This window comes from Ursus americanus, chromosome 27, assembly GCF_024610735.1.
Source record: "Ursus americanus isolate L20-20 chromosome 27, mUrsAme1.1.p, whole genome shotgun sequence".
Lineage (NCBI taxonomy): Eukaryota > Metazoa > Chordata > Mammalia > Carnivora > Ursidae > Ursus > Ursus americanus.
Genome location: NC_142153.1, coordinates 24,126,206 through 24,145,883, shown reverse-complemented (window position 1 = coordinate 24,145,883; position 19,678 = coordinate 24,126,206). Strand labels below are relative to the sequence as shown.

The following is a 19,678-nucleotide window of genomic DNA, read 5'->3' as shown; positions in this document are numbered from 1 at the left end:
GGCCACAAATATTCTGTTTGTCCTCAGTCTACCTGTGTAGGTTTGCCTTGTTATTTCCTTTTAAATGGATCAATTTGGTCCCTGAGAAAGCAAGATTTTTGTCTTGAGTCTGAGAAAATTACTTGTATTATTTGCTGCTTCTCTTCCACTCTCCTTAAGAAACTTCTATTAGATGGATGTTAAAATTTTGAATCTATCCTCCATGTCTCCTACTTTAACAGATCTCTCCTTATGTTCTGGAAGGGGCCCCAATTCAACCTCCTACCTCATTAATTCATTCTTTGCATTCATTCTTCTATTCAGCTCATCTACTTATTTTTAGGATTCATTTACTGATTCAACAAACTTCTATTGAATGTTTCTGTGGTACCAGGTTTTGTCTAAAAACGTTTTTTAGATTTCCAGATTTTTTGGAATTACATATCCTCAAATCTAAGGCTGTTAAGTTTGTTGTCTAATTTAGAGTTTTTCCTCAAATTTCTGGGATTTGTCTATTGATCTTTGTCATTCGGGACCCCTGTTCATTCTTTCGGGACTGCTGGTTCAGTCACAGGTCGCCTGCCTCTGTCGACTGTGGGAGAACCCGGGAACACACGGCCCCGTGAGGTAGTTCGGGAGTCTGCAGTCTTAGCGGGAGGGCTCTCCATCCTACTGGGGAGCTGTAGCTGATGTTTCATGGGTCTTCTCTGGCCCAATGTCCGCATTCTGCAGTTTGGCGAGAGAACCGCTGTTGCTGCCTACTGCTCAGCCCGAGTAGGGAAGAAGCCACGTGATCTACCTTTGTCAGGTATTAGCTCCCCAAGAAATCCTCTTGAGTTTTCTAAGACCCTCCTCTAGTTTGGGGTATCGTCCTCTACTTCTGCAAAGCCGTGTTCTCCTCTGTCTTCTAGATCATGTCCTGTTCCCCGATATCAGAAATTCCTCAAAAGCATTTGTCAATCGGTGGATTTTTGGTTTCACAATGTCAGTAGATTTCATTTCTTTTACTGTCACTTTGTCGGATTTGGGGAAGAAGAGAAGGCAGAGGTATCGCTCAGTCTAACCATCTTTATGCGGTCTCTTCGTTTTTTTTTTTTTTTTAAAGATTTTTTATTTATTTATGTGACAGACAGCCAGCGAGAGAGGGAACACAGCAGGGGAGTGGGAGAGGAAGAAGCAGGCTCCCAGCGGAGGAGCCCGATGTGGGGCTCGATCCCGGAACGCTGGGATCACGCCCTGAGCCGAAGGCAGACGCTTAACGACTGCACCACCCAGGCGCCCCTATGCGGTCTCTCTTCTTAATTGGCATTTCAGTTCAGTGGTCAGCCTACTAAATTGTCTAGACTGCTAGACGCCAGTCATAATACTCACGAGAGGCTTTCTGCACGATTCAGTACCTCCTGTAAGTGCCATTCGCAAAGTACAAGGAAGGCGCTATAGAGTTCAGAGCTGTTTTGAGTGAAGGCATCCAGGTTCCTTGAAGAACAGGAAGATATGGACGTGTAGGGACAGGCGTATGAAGAGAAGAGCAGTAACTAGCTACTTTGACTTAATGTTGAAAAGTGACAGCACTTAGTCACTTAGACTCTGTCGGATTTGTTTCCCTTTCTGGATAAATGGTTCCTAAGGTACAACAGGAAAATAATTGTCCCGGGATCCAGGTGAATCTGTAGACATGACAACACTCATGAATTCCCACCAGTGTGTACACGTATATCGAGATCATTTCATGCCCATTTGTGCGTCTGCGTGCACGTATCATAAATGTAGATTCAGCACCTGGTAAATCTACTTCCTTCTCCTACATAGTTTGAGAACTACAGGTAAACCTGGCATGTATATTACTACTCCGGACACTACTCAACAGGCATTTGATAGTTTATTGTAAGAAAGTTTAACACTTCAGAACTACTGATAAGGTACTTTTGGGGAATGGCCCACTCTTTAGACAAATTCTCAGCATAATTGTGGGGGCAAAGGATGGTTCACTAGGCCGTCATTTCTGAATGTATTTTTTGTAAGAATATTCACTGTTCAGTGGCTTATTTATATTTGGAAAATCCTACCTGGGAAATTGGGGCCTGATGTTTAATCAGGAGTCTTAAATGGGGATAACATGAAGAATTTTGTCTTTATCCTAAAGGGACATGGCTTTTCTAAATGTTGAAAAATAGCAGCCTAAAGCTGCCTTAAGACACTGCATTGTTTGGTCAAAAATGACCCAAAAAAGTATTTTGAAAGCTATAATCTTATATCTCATGTCACAAAACAGTAAGCAAAACTCATCTGATCTTTATGACACCTAAAGTTTAAGAAAAAAATTATTATGAATTTAGCTTTTATTCAAAATTAAATAAGCAAAAGCAAAAGTTTAAGAAACTTTTACAAAGTACTTACATAAAAGAAAGTTAATAGGGACAGTCACAAGTTTGCAACAAATAATTACAAAAGTATCTCGGGCAGCATGAATATAAACCATGTCCGAGCATGGTGATCTAACTGTGATATGAATAAGGCATAACTAACATTTGCACCAAGACCAGAATTAAAAAATAAAACATACTTTAAAAGCTTAGTTCTACATTAATCTTCTTCTCGTCCCCCAGATCCTTAATGGGTTTATCCTATGTAATTCTTTTAAACACATCGTGTCAAACTATAAATTATATAGATGGGCAGTTAATGTGAAAAGCCCCCTAAAATGTACAAACTAACTGGTACTGAATTGAGTTCTCCATTTACCTTTATGTACAATTAAATGTAAACCATATTTTCACAGTTTTAAGTGTTTTATGAATAGATGCACAGTACCATGGCAGGTTTGCAATTGTTCCTGAAAACTGGCTCTAGGTTCCGCATCCAAAGCCTGTTGGCCTCTAGGATGCAAGTATTTACATAAATAAGAAACTGTGTCATAGTCAAGACAGTTCGGCAAGAGCAGTATTTCCAACCAAGAGAGATACTCAATACCATAGTTTACATACTTGTGCAAACAGAAGCATTAGGACAGAGAAATCTGAGGCAAATTCAACTTGCAAAAACTTGCATCGCTACTGTTGTAAACTTGGGCAATAACCAACCCTCGGCAAGCTCTGCTCTCTATGGCTTTTTTTTTTTTTCTTTTAAAATTTTAAAGCCAGAGAAAATGCACACACGCGCGCACACACACACCCCACATACACACAGTTCTCGTTTCGTCGTAGAATATGGTACATAGTGCAACTTCATCACAATGTAGAGGTTTGACACACATTCAGTGCGTGTTTTTCTGTGCAAGTTCTTAGTGGTCTAAGTCCTAGTCGAAGGTATTCATTTGCAGAACCACATGATTCAGGAGGTTGAAGGAAAAAAAAAATTTCATTACATTTCTCAAACCAGCACTGGATGTGCAAAAGGCAGCAGACAATCTGGCCGTCAACGCAGCCGGATTAGGGTAACTTTAAAGGAAGATCCAAGCAGTTACTTAGATTGGTCTCTAGAAAAATAGGTCAGTATGTGCTGTATCTTTGTCAAGCGTTCTTTCAAAGACTTCATCGACAAAACGGACAGCTGGTATCGGGGATCCACAGGAAGAACGGCGAGAAGCCACCAACACCACGCGGGTCCATTCGGGGTTGCCTAAAAATAATCACGTTGATAGTATTCATAACTACACACCTCAGTGACGAAAACAGTAACCAACAAGCTAGTCTTCACTGTGTGTCCAGTCCTATCTCGAGTGCTTTTAACAGGCACGTAAGGAAGGCGATTATGCCATGTAAGTGGGGAAACTGACCACCAGACATGTGAACTGTCCACGACTGAAATCCAGACCTCTCTGGCCAGCACTCCTTCCTCTGCACGTGCTGCCTTCCGTTTTCTCAGGGGTTTCTCAGCTTCAGGCTGCTGGCATTTGGGAACCATCCTGTGCACCGGCAGCCTGTTCAGCAGTACGGCTGACCTCCAGCCACTAAGATGCCAGCGGCAGCACCTCCCAGTGGTGACAGTACATTATCTCCAGTTGCATGAGGAGTGAAGTAGTAAATGTGAGGAGACAGAGCAAGGGGAAAAGTAGCCGAGCCCTTAACGAGAAAGGCACTGCCATGTGTGCCGCAGGGACAAAACTGTCCTGAGAACTTAAAAGTACATATTTAAAGGATTAAGCTAATTGATATTTAAAAATGTCTTCAGAGCACTGTGGGATCCTAGTCAAGATATAAGAAAAGGCCTCAGTCTCTAGTTTTGTTTGAAAAATAAACATTTCCAGCAAAGAAGTCGCTCTGACGTTGCAGGGCTGAGTAGTGGCTATTGAAAGAACTTGGAATTTATACAAAAGAATTTTTAAGCCACTTCTGTTGCACACTGGATTGCTTTTTAATAGAACCTGAGGTTTCAGAATGACAAAAGGGGCTCCTGAGAGCAATGTGGATCCCTCTAGAATCAAACTAAAGTTGCTATATTTGTGGACTATCTGTTCTTAGCATCCTACCACCTCCTTCTTGCATTTCAGAGAGGTCAGAAACAGCCCCTCACACGGTTCTGGGTTAGACTTTTCTGTGAGATGTGGAGGTTGGAAGAGAAGAAACTTGCAAAGTGTTGACAGATCTGCAGGAGTCTTTCAGAGAATTAAGAACCGCCTGCTACAGACTGATACTGGTGGGCACTCCCTGCGTCAGGCCGAGACCTATGGTGGCAGGCTTCCTGTGTCCCGTCAGTGAGGTCCCTGATCTTCACTCCTCCAGCTCTGCCAACAGCCGTGTCAACTCCACACCCTACAATAAACACCCCCTGCCTGGGTTATACGGCGTGGCTGCTTTTGTTTTCCTGACCAAGTCTCAACTCCCAACGATACTACCAGAAAGCAGTGCTAGAAGAATGAAATAACTTTGGGAAAGTAAGGCTGAGTTTCTACATTTAAAATTTACTTCTTCAGTTTTATGATTATCAAAGGCTATTTCTATCACGTTTAATCAGATTCAGGTGGCCAGGATCAAACAAACAGATGTGGGACAACTGCTAGGATGCGGGACACGGAAGGAGAACTCGATTCGGAGACGGTCAGATGTTAGAATTCTAAGTTCCAGTGAAGGATTCAATTGGGACTCAGACTTGGGCCAGCCTCTGAAAAACGGAATGAGAGGCAGTGTCCATCACAGTGGGATCTAGTCTCTCTCCATCGTCATCCACTTATTTATAGCCATTCCCTTAGGAAATCTACCTTCTGACCATCAGCATTTTATCCAATTCGAAATGCTTAGCTCTAAAAGTTAGTGTTTGGATGGCTCTATCATCAGATTTTCCAGAACGGGGATACTTCTTTTTGTGCGTCTTACAGTGCCGACTGCACTGGTCTGCTTGCACAGAAAGTGCCTTCTAGACATGTAAACCCTAAGTACTTGAGCAAGACCATCAGAATAGTTTCCTGAGGACCGAAGTATTAAATGTGAAGAGACACAAATGAATTGAAGTAGCAAGGAAAAAAAAGTTGGAGATGAAAGAAGACTTCTAGAAAGTAGAGAAAATGAGACATCTCTCAACTGTCAAAGAAGAACAGCTGACTGGCTCCAAGGAACTAGGTCTCTTAATCCCAATTTACTAGGTGGGTACCATTTTACTAGAATGTTCCACCTTTCATTCCTTATGCCTCGTTCAAGCAAATCCCCCGTTCAGGGCTTTCTCCTTCCGTGCAGTCACGGCTACAGCTACCTCAGCCGACAACTCTGTCCTTCCCCATTCCTGTACAAACTGTAGTGGACACCACTGCACTAGAAAATAGGGTCATGATTTTAAAGACAGCAGGACAAAGGAAATGCTGTGCCAAAGGGAAAACAAAAACACTTTAAAATCTTATTTGAGTTTATTTTAAAAAGTGAGACTTTTGGAAACAATATCAAAGCCATCATACCTGAAGGTTTTCCTCCCTCCCGGGCATTGAGCCAAAGTGCTGAAGAATTTGGCTTCGAAATCTGTCTCTTAAATTCTGAAACCAGCTGCAGGCTTGTGAGTATACCAAGTCATGAAGCTGTCTGAGAGTCTTGATCTCCTCTTCACTCTCAACCTAGAAACACAACAGTCAGTAAGACTTGTGTCTAGTCTTCCTGTCCATTATCACTAACCCTACAGAAATGAAAAATAATTTAAAAATAGGCAGTACCTATTTCAGTGCTGGATCAGAGTATTATGCAATATATATTCTGCATTTCTGCCTCCCCTAGTGCCTGTGGCCGGATGAAAGCCACACCAGCTGAGCGCCACCCCGCCTGGTCGATGAGGAAATGCAATACTGCAGAACCCCCCCAACAGCCCCCAACTGGGAGCACTACTCCTGAGTGAGTTCTTGGATAAAGGTCTACACGAGTTTGGAACTCCTTTTTGTCTTTATGGATTAATGGCTTTTGAAAAGAATGGAACAACAACAACAAAAAATACAGTTGCTACAATTAAAGGGGGGGGTTTAAGGCATGGATAACATGGCAGAAAGCAGTAATAGGATGGAAAACAAGCATGACGACACCTCTTACCAGGGAACTGGATTAAAACAACAACAGACAAACCAGTATGTCAAAGGAAGAGAATAAATTACGCCGCGATGAAGTGCTCGCTGTGCAGGCCAGGGCTGCGGCTGCCCCCCGTCACCCCTCCCTGCCCCCTACTGCGTCACCAAACTGCACACACACAATTTCAATGCATCAGCCTGGCAGACAAAGCTCCAGAAGGAGTAGCCTCACAGAACACAGGAGAGAAAATAGAGCCTTAACTCATCCATCTTACACTGATTTCTTTAGCATGCACCTTCTACCCCACCCGCTCCGTGCCAGGGAGCGCTCTATTTCACATACATTAATTCATCTGAACAAATACCAGGCCTGACTCAGCCTTTCATACTTCAAGAATGACTCACTATAAAAACAACAAAGGGGCTCTGAAAACATACTTTCTATTTTTGAAAGATTTGAAATGAAAAAACTAAAAAGCACCTGCTTTTTGCACAATATGAATGTACTTAATGCTTCTGAACTATAGACTTAAAAACAGTTCAACTGGTAAATTTTGTGAATAAAAGGTAGAGGGACCACACAATTGAATTCGGGTCTTGGAATGACTACACAAGATTCAGTCCCCTGCTAACACACATTGGTATTTGATAGAAATAAACTTGTGACTGGTTAAAACCATTAAAAAAGAAACCTACTTTGCACCCTGCCAAAATTCAAGGAAACAAACCACAGGCTGGAGAAAACAAGGAATGACACAAAGGATAAGTGCCTGAGATGGAAAAACGGAGCCGGCTAAAAGCAAGCAGAACTTCAAGACTTCAGGAGAAGTCACAGAAGACAGAATTACTACAGACACTAAGGAAAAAAAGAAAAGGCTTTGCTGTAAGAACAAATTTGAGAAGCTTTTCCAGAAGAGACAAGAAATCATTATATAGATGAGGCATTAGGATGAGGAAAAATTATTAGTCCGAAGACTCCAAGGACCGAGAACGGTCTCTAAACATCAAGTCCATATGTGAAGATGTCATCAAGTCCATATGTGAAGATGTAAACTTACGAAAAGCTAAAACGGGGCATTACTTTCACGGAGAATATTGCCTGTAGCACATGCTTCCGTGAACCAAGCATCACGCATGCCTGAGGCACAGACAGTATCAGTCAGCTCAGAATTTCAACTCACACAGTACTTTGTGCAATAGGCCAAAAGTGTCCCCACAGCATCTTAATAATAAGGCAGGACGGGCAATCCAGCACCATGACAAAGCACAGCACTTGGGAGCGAGCGAGCGAGCTTTCAGTCGCTTTTATTACTATACCTGTAGGCTCTTCGGCAAATTAACACTTTATTTTACCTTCCTCATCTGCTAGCTGAGTTTTGAAAATTCAATGAGCTTCTGTTTGTAGAAGCGCTTAATGCCAACATTCAATAAACGATTAAAAATGAAGGGCCCAAAACAGTGGGAGCATAAGATCGACGGTTTTATAATGTCCTTCCGAAAGAAACTGCCTTTAATTTGGTACCTAAACCAACTGCAGATGGTGAATTAGATACGTCAAAAGGGCCACATGAACCCTGTCCAAGAAGATTATCGCAGTAAACCTCCCCAGATAAGCCAGTGCCGATAAATATAGTGATGGCACCTTCTCCGTGGGGCCCTAGACTTTGAACACATCACCCAGCTGTGCCTCTTATCATGAAAGTTGTCACACACACACAACAGTTTTTAAAGGATTTTGTGTTTACGTTTATGTCTGCCGATTGTATCAGTCTTGACTACCGAATTTAATTAAAAAAGGGCAGGGATTAGCAGCTTTCGTAATTTAGATGGGCTGAAAGTTCAATTCAGTCAATGCTGTTGTTCGGTGCCAACCGTGCCCACCTGCTTCTAGGCACCATGCTGGTTGCAGAGCCTGCAGAAATGAAGATCTACGTTCCGGACACCCAAGTTCGCCTGGAACTCTCGGCGAGAAAGAGCAAGATAAGAAAAAGGTAACTTAGAGCTCGTCTCTACAAGTTATCGATGAGGATCTCTGATAGGAAGGACTGTTTTAAAAAAGATCAGCCTGTGCGCCCGTACAGTGCCTAGGGCACAGTGTACCGAGGTGTGCTCAAAAAGCATTTTTTCATACCTTAACATCTTCCAGATATTCAATGTCTGCAGTGCAATATCCATCTTTCATTCCTCTTTTTAAAACCCTAAACCGCTTTCCTCCAACAGTATCAACCACAGACCTTCCATCGGGTAAGAAATGGACATTCCTAATCTGTAACATACAACCATAGTCTGCAAAACTAAAAGAGAAATTCTGATTAATACCCGAGTTTAAGCAACAGGCGTGCACGTTCTCAATATAAACAAAAACATTTATGTACAAAAAAACATACCTATTTTGTGTATCACTGACACACATCCCAAACTGTTTAGTTCCAGTTTGTATACTTCTTCGAATCATCAATCTGTATCTTGGCTCAAATACATGAAGAGGGCAAGGCACAGTGGGGTAGGCCATAGTGCAAACAAATATTGGAACATTCTTGGTCAAGCTGAAGAAGAAAAAAGTTTCATTATCACACATCAGAACATAAAAATAGTGAAGCTTGCAACATTATAAAAAATTAGCTCTAAATGAGGTGATTTTTATTTTTGCCAAGAACAAGAATCAGCATCTCCTTCATGAAGATCACACAGATGCAATATCAATACTAAAAATCTATGTGATCCTTTTATAAAAGTAAATCTGAAGTTAAGGTACCAGGTTATTATATAGAGCTAAAGTATCTTTACAAATAAAAAGTATATTTTGTATTAAAAACCTGTTTAAAATATTTGTAACAGTGAATCTTTTATCCATAAAATACTCTTAGCGAAGAAAAAATGAGCTCCTACAATAGACAAAAAGCAAATCCTTAAGATTCGTAGTGCATTTGAAAACACTTCAAATGCACTATCAGAGAAACTCGGTAACTTTTTTCAGATAATTAAAATTAGAGAATATTTTTCACTGCCAGATTGGCAGGAAATAAGGATAAAGGCAACACCCAGTTCTGGCAAGCTGGTGGGAAAAACTGGCAGGGTGGAGGGCGGTTTGAAACCGTACAACCATGCTGAAGAAGAATTTGGCTGCACGCGTCAAAAACTTTAAAAAGTTCATATCCTTTGAACTTCTAGAAATAATTAATTCTACAAGCACTTTAAGAATGTTTTCTGTTAACACTGTATACAGCAACCAAAACTTAGAAGAGGGGACTAGTAAAAAAAAAAAAAAAAAAAAAAAAAAAATTTGACATAACCACAAAATGAAATACTGTGCTTTCAGTAAAAGATCTATACATGTTGACTTGGAAAAAAATAAGAAAAGGAGACTATAACATGAATAAAATGGCCCCATTTTTGTTTGGCATATATCCTTGCAGATTTTAATATATATAAATACAAAACGCCCACGGTGATTCCTTTCGGGTTATAGATTGTGACCTCCCTCCTCCCCCCTACAGGCTCATTTATAATATTTTCTAGTTTTTCTTCAAAAAGACAAAGACAAAACCGTGTAAAAGTATTATTTCATAATGCAAGTGCTAGTTCCTCTTTTAAAAATGTGCATTCTACCGTCACTGAGCACTCTATCTGGTTTTCTTTCAGTTCGTACGTTGACAAACAGTATACCTATTAGTAAAACTTTTAAGTATCTCTTAAAAACAGCCCGTTAGTAAGCAGCTAGCCTCCCCGCTCCAACTTCTCTGCATCTCACTCGGCCCCCATTACTACTTCATCTGTCAGGTTGTGTCACTCTAGGATTTCAAAAGTACGTCTGAGGCTTTCGTATGTCCAGCTTTTTGCAGGGTTGATCCGATAGGTTCAGAATCATATCAGAATATATTCTATCATAAAATCACACAAAACCGTTCCATGGAGGACAAATCCGTATCCATTTCGGTAAAGAGAAGATTGGAAATCGTTCTATGGAAGGCCACTGGCCCAGTGAAGACAGTCGGTGGACACATACTAAGTTTGCAAGCACAATTTTTTCTTAGAAAGTAAGAAAAAATGTATTTTGAAAAATAATGGAAACAAAAAGGTATTAAGTAAAAACGGCATGTAAAATTTGCAGTTCTGTTCTTTAGTGCGTCCAGTTCAAAGAGAGTGAACGAAAAAGAGTTAAGAAATTAAATACCTAGGAAAGAAATTTAGAGAGACTCATGTGACTGGAGCAAGAGGGAAAGACATGAAGGGAAAAGAACGGAAGAGAAGGACAAGGAAGAAAGAATACAGAGCAACAAAAGCAGGTCCAACCTACCCAGCCCCGACTAGCCATGGTGGGTTCGCTCTTCACTGTGGTCTAAACCAGCTGTACCCCTCTATCCCCACGTTCCCTCCTGACACCAGCTTAATCTGCTACCCGTCAATAATCCTCACTGATGGAGAATTTGGCCCCTCCTCGATCACTCTTTCCAATTTCAGTCTGAGGCCTCAAGGTCCCACCCCTTCCCGACCTCTAACTGGCTACCGTGCCTGCCAATCAGGGCCAGTTCTCCTCAAGCCTCCTCTCGCCCTGCCTGGTACCTGAAGGCTCCATTCCCCGTTCCACTGCCTGAAGTCACTGTAGGAAATCCCTCCTCCGCCTAAAAGCCTGCTGGGGGCAAAGAGCTGAGTGGACAACCTCCAGTGGAAGGTCTGGAAGTTACCAAAGAAACCTTTAAAAACTTCCGTCTGTGGAGGAGAGGGGAAGCTGACCAGGATGTGTTTTAAGTACGCCTTTGGCTAGACTGGGTTGAACGCCAGACAGGATCCAGCTTGCTGGGAGGACGGCCCGCCTTACTGTGTCAAAGGGCGGGGATTACGTTAACTTTATGAGAAGAAACTTACTGTGAGAGCTCAGCAGTTTCTTCATCATATATTTTTTTTCTCTCAGACAGCTCATCAGGCAGATACTTCACTATCAATTCTTCCAACAGCTGTGTGACACAGTACCTCCTATCTGCTAGATACTAAAAGACAATATTATTTACATTCCAGTACTTTTCCTACGGTATAAAACAGGCAAAACAGTTGAACTGAATAAAGCCTTAATTACATATTTATACAGGCGATTCTGAATTAATGGGTGAGGGGGAACATGACAATGGATGGTGCTAAACAGGTCCACGTGCCCAGGCTGTGCCCGAGACCCTTCAAGCGCCACGGCTGCAGTGGCGACTGTGCCCTGTTCAGAAGACCCTTGTCTTGCTGTGGCCACAACCCTTTCTTAGCAGCAGTCACGCCTGCCCTGCCCTCAAGTTGCCCACCGAGGCCAACTCCTATCGCACAGCTCCTGGGTACTCAAACTAGCATTTTACCTGAGAAACACAAATAAGCTAAGGGATAAAGAAAAGAGGGCACGTGCCTTATTTAGGAAAGGCACAACGATGCCCTTTTTTGTTCCCGATTTCGGTGGCAGAGTTTCCGATCATTTTTCTTTCAGATTTTCCTTCCGCTGTCACCTCTCACTTAGACCCTCATGGAGAGGTTGCTTCCCCCCGACTCTATATAAAATGGGACATGTGTCCTACTCCCTCAACACTCGGAAAAACTGCCACTAGCGCATTTCTGTCATTCTCTATTCCAACTGCTAAAAGCCATCCCTCTCTCTAGAGCCTGCCTGTCCTGCGAGGTCTGGCTCCCACTTCACCTTTTCCATGAAGCCTGCCTTAACTATTTTTCTGTCTCCCACGAAGCCCATTTTTACCGTCTTTACCACATAAAAGGCAGTTATCACATCCTGCACCGTTACTATATGGACAAGGAGACATTATATTTCTGTAGGTGAGTTAAAAACTGCCTAAGGCCGGGCACCAGGTCAGAGTGTGTGTACAGAATTTTGGAACAAGAAAATGACCAATATAAATTTCCTACAACTAGCCAGGAACAACTCTTGGGAGATAATCACAAGATAAAGAGAAGCCATACTTTCAATCTACAGATGCAGCAAAAATAAGGGTTTATCATTATCCAATGAAGAACAGAGAAGGAGGAGGAGGGAATGCGAGAGGTTGGGAAACGGGTAACAGAAGTGGTTTTCAAACTTTAGCATGAATCAGGGCTTGTTAAAATGCAGATTGCTGAGCCCTAGCCCAGAGTTTCTGATTTAGCGGCTCTGGAGTAGGGTCTGAGAATTTGTATTTCTAACAAGTTCCCAGGTGAAGGGGAACACATTTTGAAAACCATGGGGCTATATATTATATATAATAATATATAATGTAATACTTATGTACTAAATTTGGGGAAATACCACCTCTTTTACATTACCGATAGGAATCTAAACTTGTACAATATTTCTGGGGGACCTAGGCAATGTGGCAATTGGTTTCAAGAGTCTTATGAATATATGGCTTTTGATCAATAATTCAACCTTCCAGAAATTTTATCCTAAGGAAATAGTCAAAGACGCAAAGCATAGTATATAAAAAAAGAACAAAACAACTTATATACTCAACGATAGGGAAATGTCAAATCAATGGACTATTATGCTGCTACAAAAATCCTATCTTTAAAATATATTCAAATGAAAAAATGAGCAAAAAAAAATGACAAGTAGGAAAAATGTAAAACTATAGAGCATATCAACTTATTCTTTAAAATATATATATTAGATTTTACCTATTATATAACAGGGTATCTTTAAGACATAGGATAAAGTTATTTTCAAACAGGATGTTAATTGTATTTTTAAATAATATGCTTGTTTTGTTTTCCTTCAAACTCCAGACATTTTTTAAGGTGAGCTATCTCTACATTTAAAGCCATGTATCTAGTTATTAACTTGAGAGAAAGCATAATAAATATACTACAGAGTATCTAAAAACCTGGAAACACAGGAAAAAATAGCATGACTAGAGTACGTCACCTGAAAGTGTATCCGCTGAAATGTAACTAACTCTTTACAAATGAGTTTATCTTGTTTCTGGACTTTCTGAAAATTCTGTATAGGTTTTATGTTTTACATACCGGCTTGTTATGTAAGACCCGTATCAAATGTAATACTACACATATGCTATTATGATATCTGTACAGAGCTGCGTTTTCTATATAGGAAATAACTACGTACATTCAACTGCAACATGTCTTTATCAATTTTTCGCTCATAAATTTGGAAGGTACTTTTTTCTTTAAGCGATCTTGTCACCCACCAGAAACAGGATCACTCTCCCTGATCAATGCTATCCTCGCATTTGGAGATTAGAATTCTAACACCTGGGCCTCACCTTATGGGGGCTCCAGTCACCCAAGCAGGATTGGGAGAATGTTGTCTTCCCATTGGTTACAGAAGATATGCACCTGAGATCTAGCTATTTCCCTAACACAGGTTACTAGCATTGACCATTGACTATACAAGGGGCGTGGGAAGCTGTGCCTCCCTCTCTTCTGTCCAGTATACCACTTTCTAGAGCTGGGCTGCCCAAAGGGTAGCCACCAGTCACGAGCCCACTTACATGAGAATTAATTAAAATTTATAATACAGTTCTTCGGTCACACTAGCCACATTTCAAGTGCTTAATTACCAGTTGTGGCTAGTGGCTACCCTGCTGGACAGCACGGATATAGAGCATTTCCATCCATGCAAAAAATTCTGTTGGACAGAGTTGGTCCATTCGTTAAGGGGGTAGGACTAGGGCTGAAATCTAGCCTATTATTAAGGGTGGAAAGCAGGGCACTTGGGTTTCCCCAGTACTGTTATCATTAAAATGGAACCAATTCTAGACCAGGTACTTGACCATCCCCCACCTTGTTAAAAAAATAAGTACATAGGCGTGGCCTCCAGGACTGCCCTACTTTCCCCTATGCTCTCTCAACTCACATTTCTCCAGCACTAGCATTTGGGTAATGAAACATTATCTTTCTTGGTCACTTAGCATAATTTACTCTGAACATGATAATCGCTATTTCTGTGGCCAAATACAAATCAATGTTGCCAAGCTTAAGACCAATAAATAGATAAATATACAAATGTTTACCTCTTTTAAGCTTTCTTTGCAAAGAGGACAATATGGTGTATGATCTAAGCAACGCTCAAGGCAATTCTTACAGAATGAGTGTCCGCAGGGGGTTGTTACTGGCTCGAAAAACAACCTGAAATCAACCAAAATACCTGTTAGTTTTCACAGTAAACTATCCATTGGGAAAAGTGAACACGTAATGGAACCGTAACACTAATCTCTAAGGAGGAGGAAGAAGGGTCTAGTGGGCAGGGGAGGAAGGAAGGGGCAGTGATAAATATAATTATACCCTCCTGAACCTTTTAGGAGTTCTCATCAACAGGGGTCCCCTGCTAAGGGCCTACAGCTATACTAATGGAACAGCCCCTCACCACATGGGGCTACGAGCGCTTGAAATGTGGCTGGTCCGAACTGAGAAGTACAATCAATGTAAAACACAGACCAGATTTCAGTGACTATGTACAAAAGAAAAATGTAAAATATTCACAATTATTATTAGTTGCATAGCTTCTTATTTTATCATTTTAAAATGGCTTAATATGTTTATAAAAGCCTTACTACATAAAACTCATTAAAAAGAATAACCCAATAAACCTTACAGTTGAATCTTAAATATTAGACTTACAGTATGTAATAATACAGAATAACTGATTTTACTTACATTCTAATTCTTTCCTGAAACATGATACTTCTGAATTTCCTAGAAGTATCGTTAGATACATAGGTACTTGAGAAGTCATCTGGCCTACTACCCTCAACTCACAGTTGAAGAAGCCAAGGCTCAGGGGTAGGGGACCTGCTTGGAACGCAGCTAGTTCAGCGACCGGCCTGACGTGGCCAGCACCAGGTCTCCTGATTCTCCACGCACTGTTCCCTTGACTCTACCATAACTTAAGTGGAAAATGTTCTTTCGAAACTATTAGTCTTCTAGAATTACAAGCATTATGCACAATGGAGAATCTTTATCCAATTTTACTTAATTATAAAATCCTTTTTAAGATACAAAAACAAGACAGAATCATATACGTATGTTAGAATTTTTACCCAAATCTACAACCATGGATGTCTCTACATTTCAATATGTGTAACTTCTCTAGTACTTTCCAATTTCCTAGACACTTTTTTATATTTAAGTCATGTGATTCTTAAAACACCTGCAATGGAGGCTACACAAATACTGACCCTACTTTCTAAGTAAGGAAAATCCAAATAATGTTCAGAGATTCAGTTATTTGCCCAAGGCGTGCAAGGTATTTCTGTCTTTTGATTTAGTCCAGTAGTCTGTCACTTTGCAATGCCTATTAGAGTGGATTAACTTTATCTACTCTGTATTTTATTTAATATAAAATAGTCATCATTTATAAAACTTTATGTACTTACCTCATGCAGAGAGAACACTCGAAATCTGAGACGTCAATTAATTCTTCTGGGATGTCACCAGAAGTTAATGAAAATGCACAGACTTCATTATGAGTTTCTATTAAAACAAAGAGACAGGACTATCATCTTTAGGAAAAAGTTTAAAGACCATTCTAAATAAGTCAATGTGTTCTCCGTGACTGTAGTGACATCTTTACCTCCTTGTTTTTTAAGCTTATTTCTTCCATCTTCGTCTACAATCACATCCTGGTCTAAAAGAGACAACTTTCTTTTCAGCAGAGCACCTTTTTCTTGAACAGAGAGTAAAGGTTCTGAGGACACTCTTTTTAAGCAGTCCTCTCTGGCAGGCATTTCTGTTGAATTTATAGCCTGTGCTGACCAAGCACGGTTTAAGTTTGCTCTGATAAGCTCTGACGTGCCCTCTGGTACTTCTTCGTTCTACAAAAATACAATAAACAAGGGTAACTAGATTTCTTCACTATCCTTTATCGCTCTCGCCAAGAATCAACGGAAATGAAATTCCAATGTCTCATAAGGTTCATTTTACTGTTCAATTAAAAACACCAACTTTTAATTCTAAAACCCTGATAAATAAATGACGTTTACCTGTAATTACCTAGCCCTGGACATCAAGCCGATATATGTTATAATGAGGCTTACGCAGTTATGCTAATATACTTGTTCCAACCCTGAGGCAACCAAAAGAAATACCATGTTTCACATTTTCCACAAGGCAAAGTTCTCTGATATGCAGGGTGACCTAAAATTGCGATTAATGAACAAATATTTTACGTAAACATTTAGTGTAACATAAAAGGCTACAAAATCTAAGACAGTGCCGAATAGATTAAAAGTGCCTACGCGGATTCTAGTACTCCAGACAAAGAAAGTGAAAATGTTAGCGTGTAAAGAAACATATGCACTAAAGCCATGAAAATCCTTTCTCCCCCCTTACCTGCTCTGGACTAAACTCACTGGCAGAGTGAGACTCTGCCATTACCGAAGGAAAACCAAAAGGTTTGTTTTTACTACATGACAGTGAGCTCCAGGAAGAGTCCTTCAGGCCTTCTTTTAAGTTCTCAGGTGATAGTAAATCACATAAAATCTGTAAGAGAAATATTATAAAAGTGATGGAAAATATAAAATATGTGGTTAAGGATAATTTCAAGTTATCTAATATTTATGAAACTTTAGAAAATTCATAGACATTGTTTTCAATGAGCAGAGGAGGAAGAGATTAAGTAATAAGCAGAACTGCCAAATTATTTGAAAGTCTTGTAAAACCAAGGTGTGCCTTACATGGGGGTCATATCACCTCTAAGAAGTAATTCAACAGGAAGGCGTTGGGGCAGCTATACTACGAGCCTGAGAAGGTACCCAAAATTAAAACTGACTTTTTAATGAAGGATTGTAAAAAGAAGAGATTTTAAGGGAAGTAGAAAACATTTACCTCTGAACTTTAGTGAGTCCTATCCTGTCAAAATGGTTCATGGTTCACCCCAAAGCATATTGTAAGGCTGGACTCAGAGTGTCTAAGTGAACTAAAGAACTCGTCTAACTACAAAACGCTTAAAATTCCACACGTTTATACTAAATTTAGCTTCTCACTGAACAAGTAACCTGCACGGGCAGCTACCAGTGCCCAGCTCTGGGATGGGAGCACCGTATGGCAACCCGTAATAGCTGGGAGTTAACCTGGAAGGCAGCTGTCATATTAAAATTTCTGGGTGCTTCTATCAGGAATACATCTATACATCTAAACTCCCCAAGGGGAAAAAATAAAAAAACAAAACCCAACAACAACAAAAAAACACGGTAGGTTAGGAGAAGAACCTGGCTAGAAAGAAATGAGGACTCAAGTGTTTTTGATTGTCAAATAAGTTGTATTTAATGAACAGCGGAGCATTTCTTAAGTCTAAATCCAAAAGTTTGGTTTTTCAGTTGTACTATCTCTCAAACTCACAAAAATGAGATTACTCATGAATCATTACAATGTAAATAAAAAGGAGATATATTCAATGTAAATAAAAGTGCTTATCTGGTAGGAGGTCAAGAAATACCCCCTTTAATGAACAAACATTTTAAAATTTGTACGGTTTTACATTTCTCCTGGTTTTAAAAAAAAAGTATTAAACACTCACCTACTCTAGAACCCAGCAGATCCACTAGGGATTTACCAAAGCGATAGAAAAACATGTCCACAAAATGACCTGTACAAGAATGTTAGTTCATTACCAGCAACTGTTAATGACCCAAATGAAAATCACTAACTGAGACCATAAATTGTGGTATGTTTCTACAATAGAATACTTCGTGAACAATTAAAAAAAAAAATTGCTGATGCATCTCAAAACCATCGTGTTCTGCAAAAAAAAAAAGGCCAGACACAAGAGTACATGTTGTGTGATTCCACTTGCGTGAAGTTCTAGAATAGGCAAAACCACTCTATGGTAATAAACAGTAGTTGCCTCTGGGAGCAGGAATATAGGGGATTTGCTGAAAAGGGGCTGACAACTTTCTAGCATGATGGAGATATTCTACATCTTAACTGGGGTGCTGTCACATGGATGCATAATCTCCAAGATTCACTGGACTGCATTACATGTAAAATATAGCACAATTTACAAAAGGCATATTGGGAGAAAAATATTTCAAAGCATCAGCTGTTTTGCATTCACCTAACCTGACCTAAAGGTCAATTTTTAAATATTTACAGAAATAGAAGGGTATTTTGTAGCATGGATAATGCAAAATTAGAAGTCCTTAAAAAGTCTGCAGTCTTCCCAAGGAGAGACCATTAACAAATATAAAAGCCAGAATACACACTAAGTAAACAATTGTTTAATCAATGGGCTAGAATGTATGTGCAAACAAACTCACGGAGGATATACTGATGTTAGCTGTTTCATAAGGCATCGGGGATCGGAGAAAAATTTCAAAGTTGTCATACTTCCAAGTGCACAAGAATCTCCCTGGGTGCTTGTAAAACTATGCCCAAATTCCAGAGATTCTAATTCCAAAGGTCTGTGGTGAAGTCCAGGAATCGTTACATTTACCAAGCACCCAAGGTGATTCTGACAAAAAGCCACAATGTAAAAACCACTATCAAGATGATAAATAATGTGGCATGTTTTGTGGATACTGAGGAGAGCATCGTGACGGCACTACAATGATATCAGGGTAGATTTTCCAAAAAAAATTCTTCAAAGACTCTCGTCTTTTCAGATGCTCTGTGAATATGTTTGATAAAAGCTGAATGCTACTCTCATGTTAGCATAGCAAAACCTCTGAAAACTTTTGAAGAAACCTATTTAACTTGGTTTAAGCCAATGTTCCCCAAAGTCATTTCATCAGAGAACTCCTCCCTTTTTTATTTAACACCTGCTAACACACCATAAAAAAAACCCTGGAAAGTGATATGTGGATTACTGAGAAAATTAAGGCAGAACAAATTGGGGCAATACTATGGGCAACCATGAAGATAAGCAAAACTTAGACTAGAAATTAAAGGCAAAAAGCAGGTCAATAAAAATTCCTGAGTAGGGGTCCCAAAGTAAGAAGAGAAAGGGCTGGAAAACTTCCCTTAACCTGTGGAAGAAAACAGAATTTCCAGGTCCAGGAAGCACAGGGTTCCAAAGAAGATGAACCCAAAGTGATCCACACCAAGACACATTAGAACGGAAACAGAAAAATTTCAAGAGAGAATCCTAAAAGCAGCAAAAGAAAAAAACTTATTATATGAAAGGGAAACCCCATAGGCCATCAGACTTATCACCAGAAGCTCTGCAGGCCAGAAGTGGCATGACCTATTGAAAGGGCTGAAAGGAAAAAACTTCCATCTGAGAATTCTTTACCCAGCAAGACTGTCATT

At 40.2% G+C, this 19,678-nt stretch overlaps 1 protein-coding gene across 1 annotated transcript in view; it reads right to left on the bottom strand.

Moving 5' to 3' along the window:
* Positions 1-1,064: 1,064 nt before the first annotated feature.
* The window catches only part of LONRF1 (LON peptidase N-terminal domain and ring finger 1), a 38,650-nt gene continuing 20,036 nt past the window's right edge, over positions 1,065-19,678 (bottom strand). Inside the window, exons 4-12 of the mRNA XM_045810874.2 lie at positions 16,763-16,912; positions 16,005-16,245; positions 15,808-15,904; positions 14,446-14,560; positions 11,321-11,442; positions 8,842-9,000; positions 8,586-8,748; positions 5,864-6,016; positions 1,065-3,597 (exon numbers count right to left, since the gene is read on the bottom strand). Coding sequence (XP_045666830.1) covers positions 3,439-3,597; positions 5,864-6,016; positions 8,586-8,748; positions 8,842-9,000; positions 11,321-11,442; positions 14,446-14,560; positions 15,808-15,904; positions 16,005-16,245; positions 16,763-16,912 — 1,359 coding nt within the window. The 3' untranslated portion in view covers positions 1,065-3,438. The remainder of the gene's footprint in view (positions 3,598-5,863; positions 6,017-8,585; positions 8,749-8,841; positions 9,001-11,320; positions 11,443-14,445; positions 14,561-15,807; positions 15,905-16,004; positions 16,246-16,762; positions 16,913-19,678) is intronic.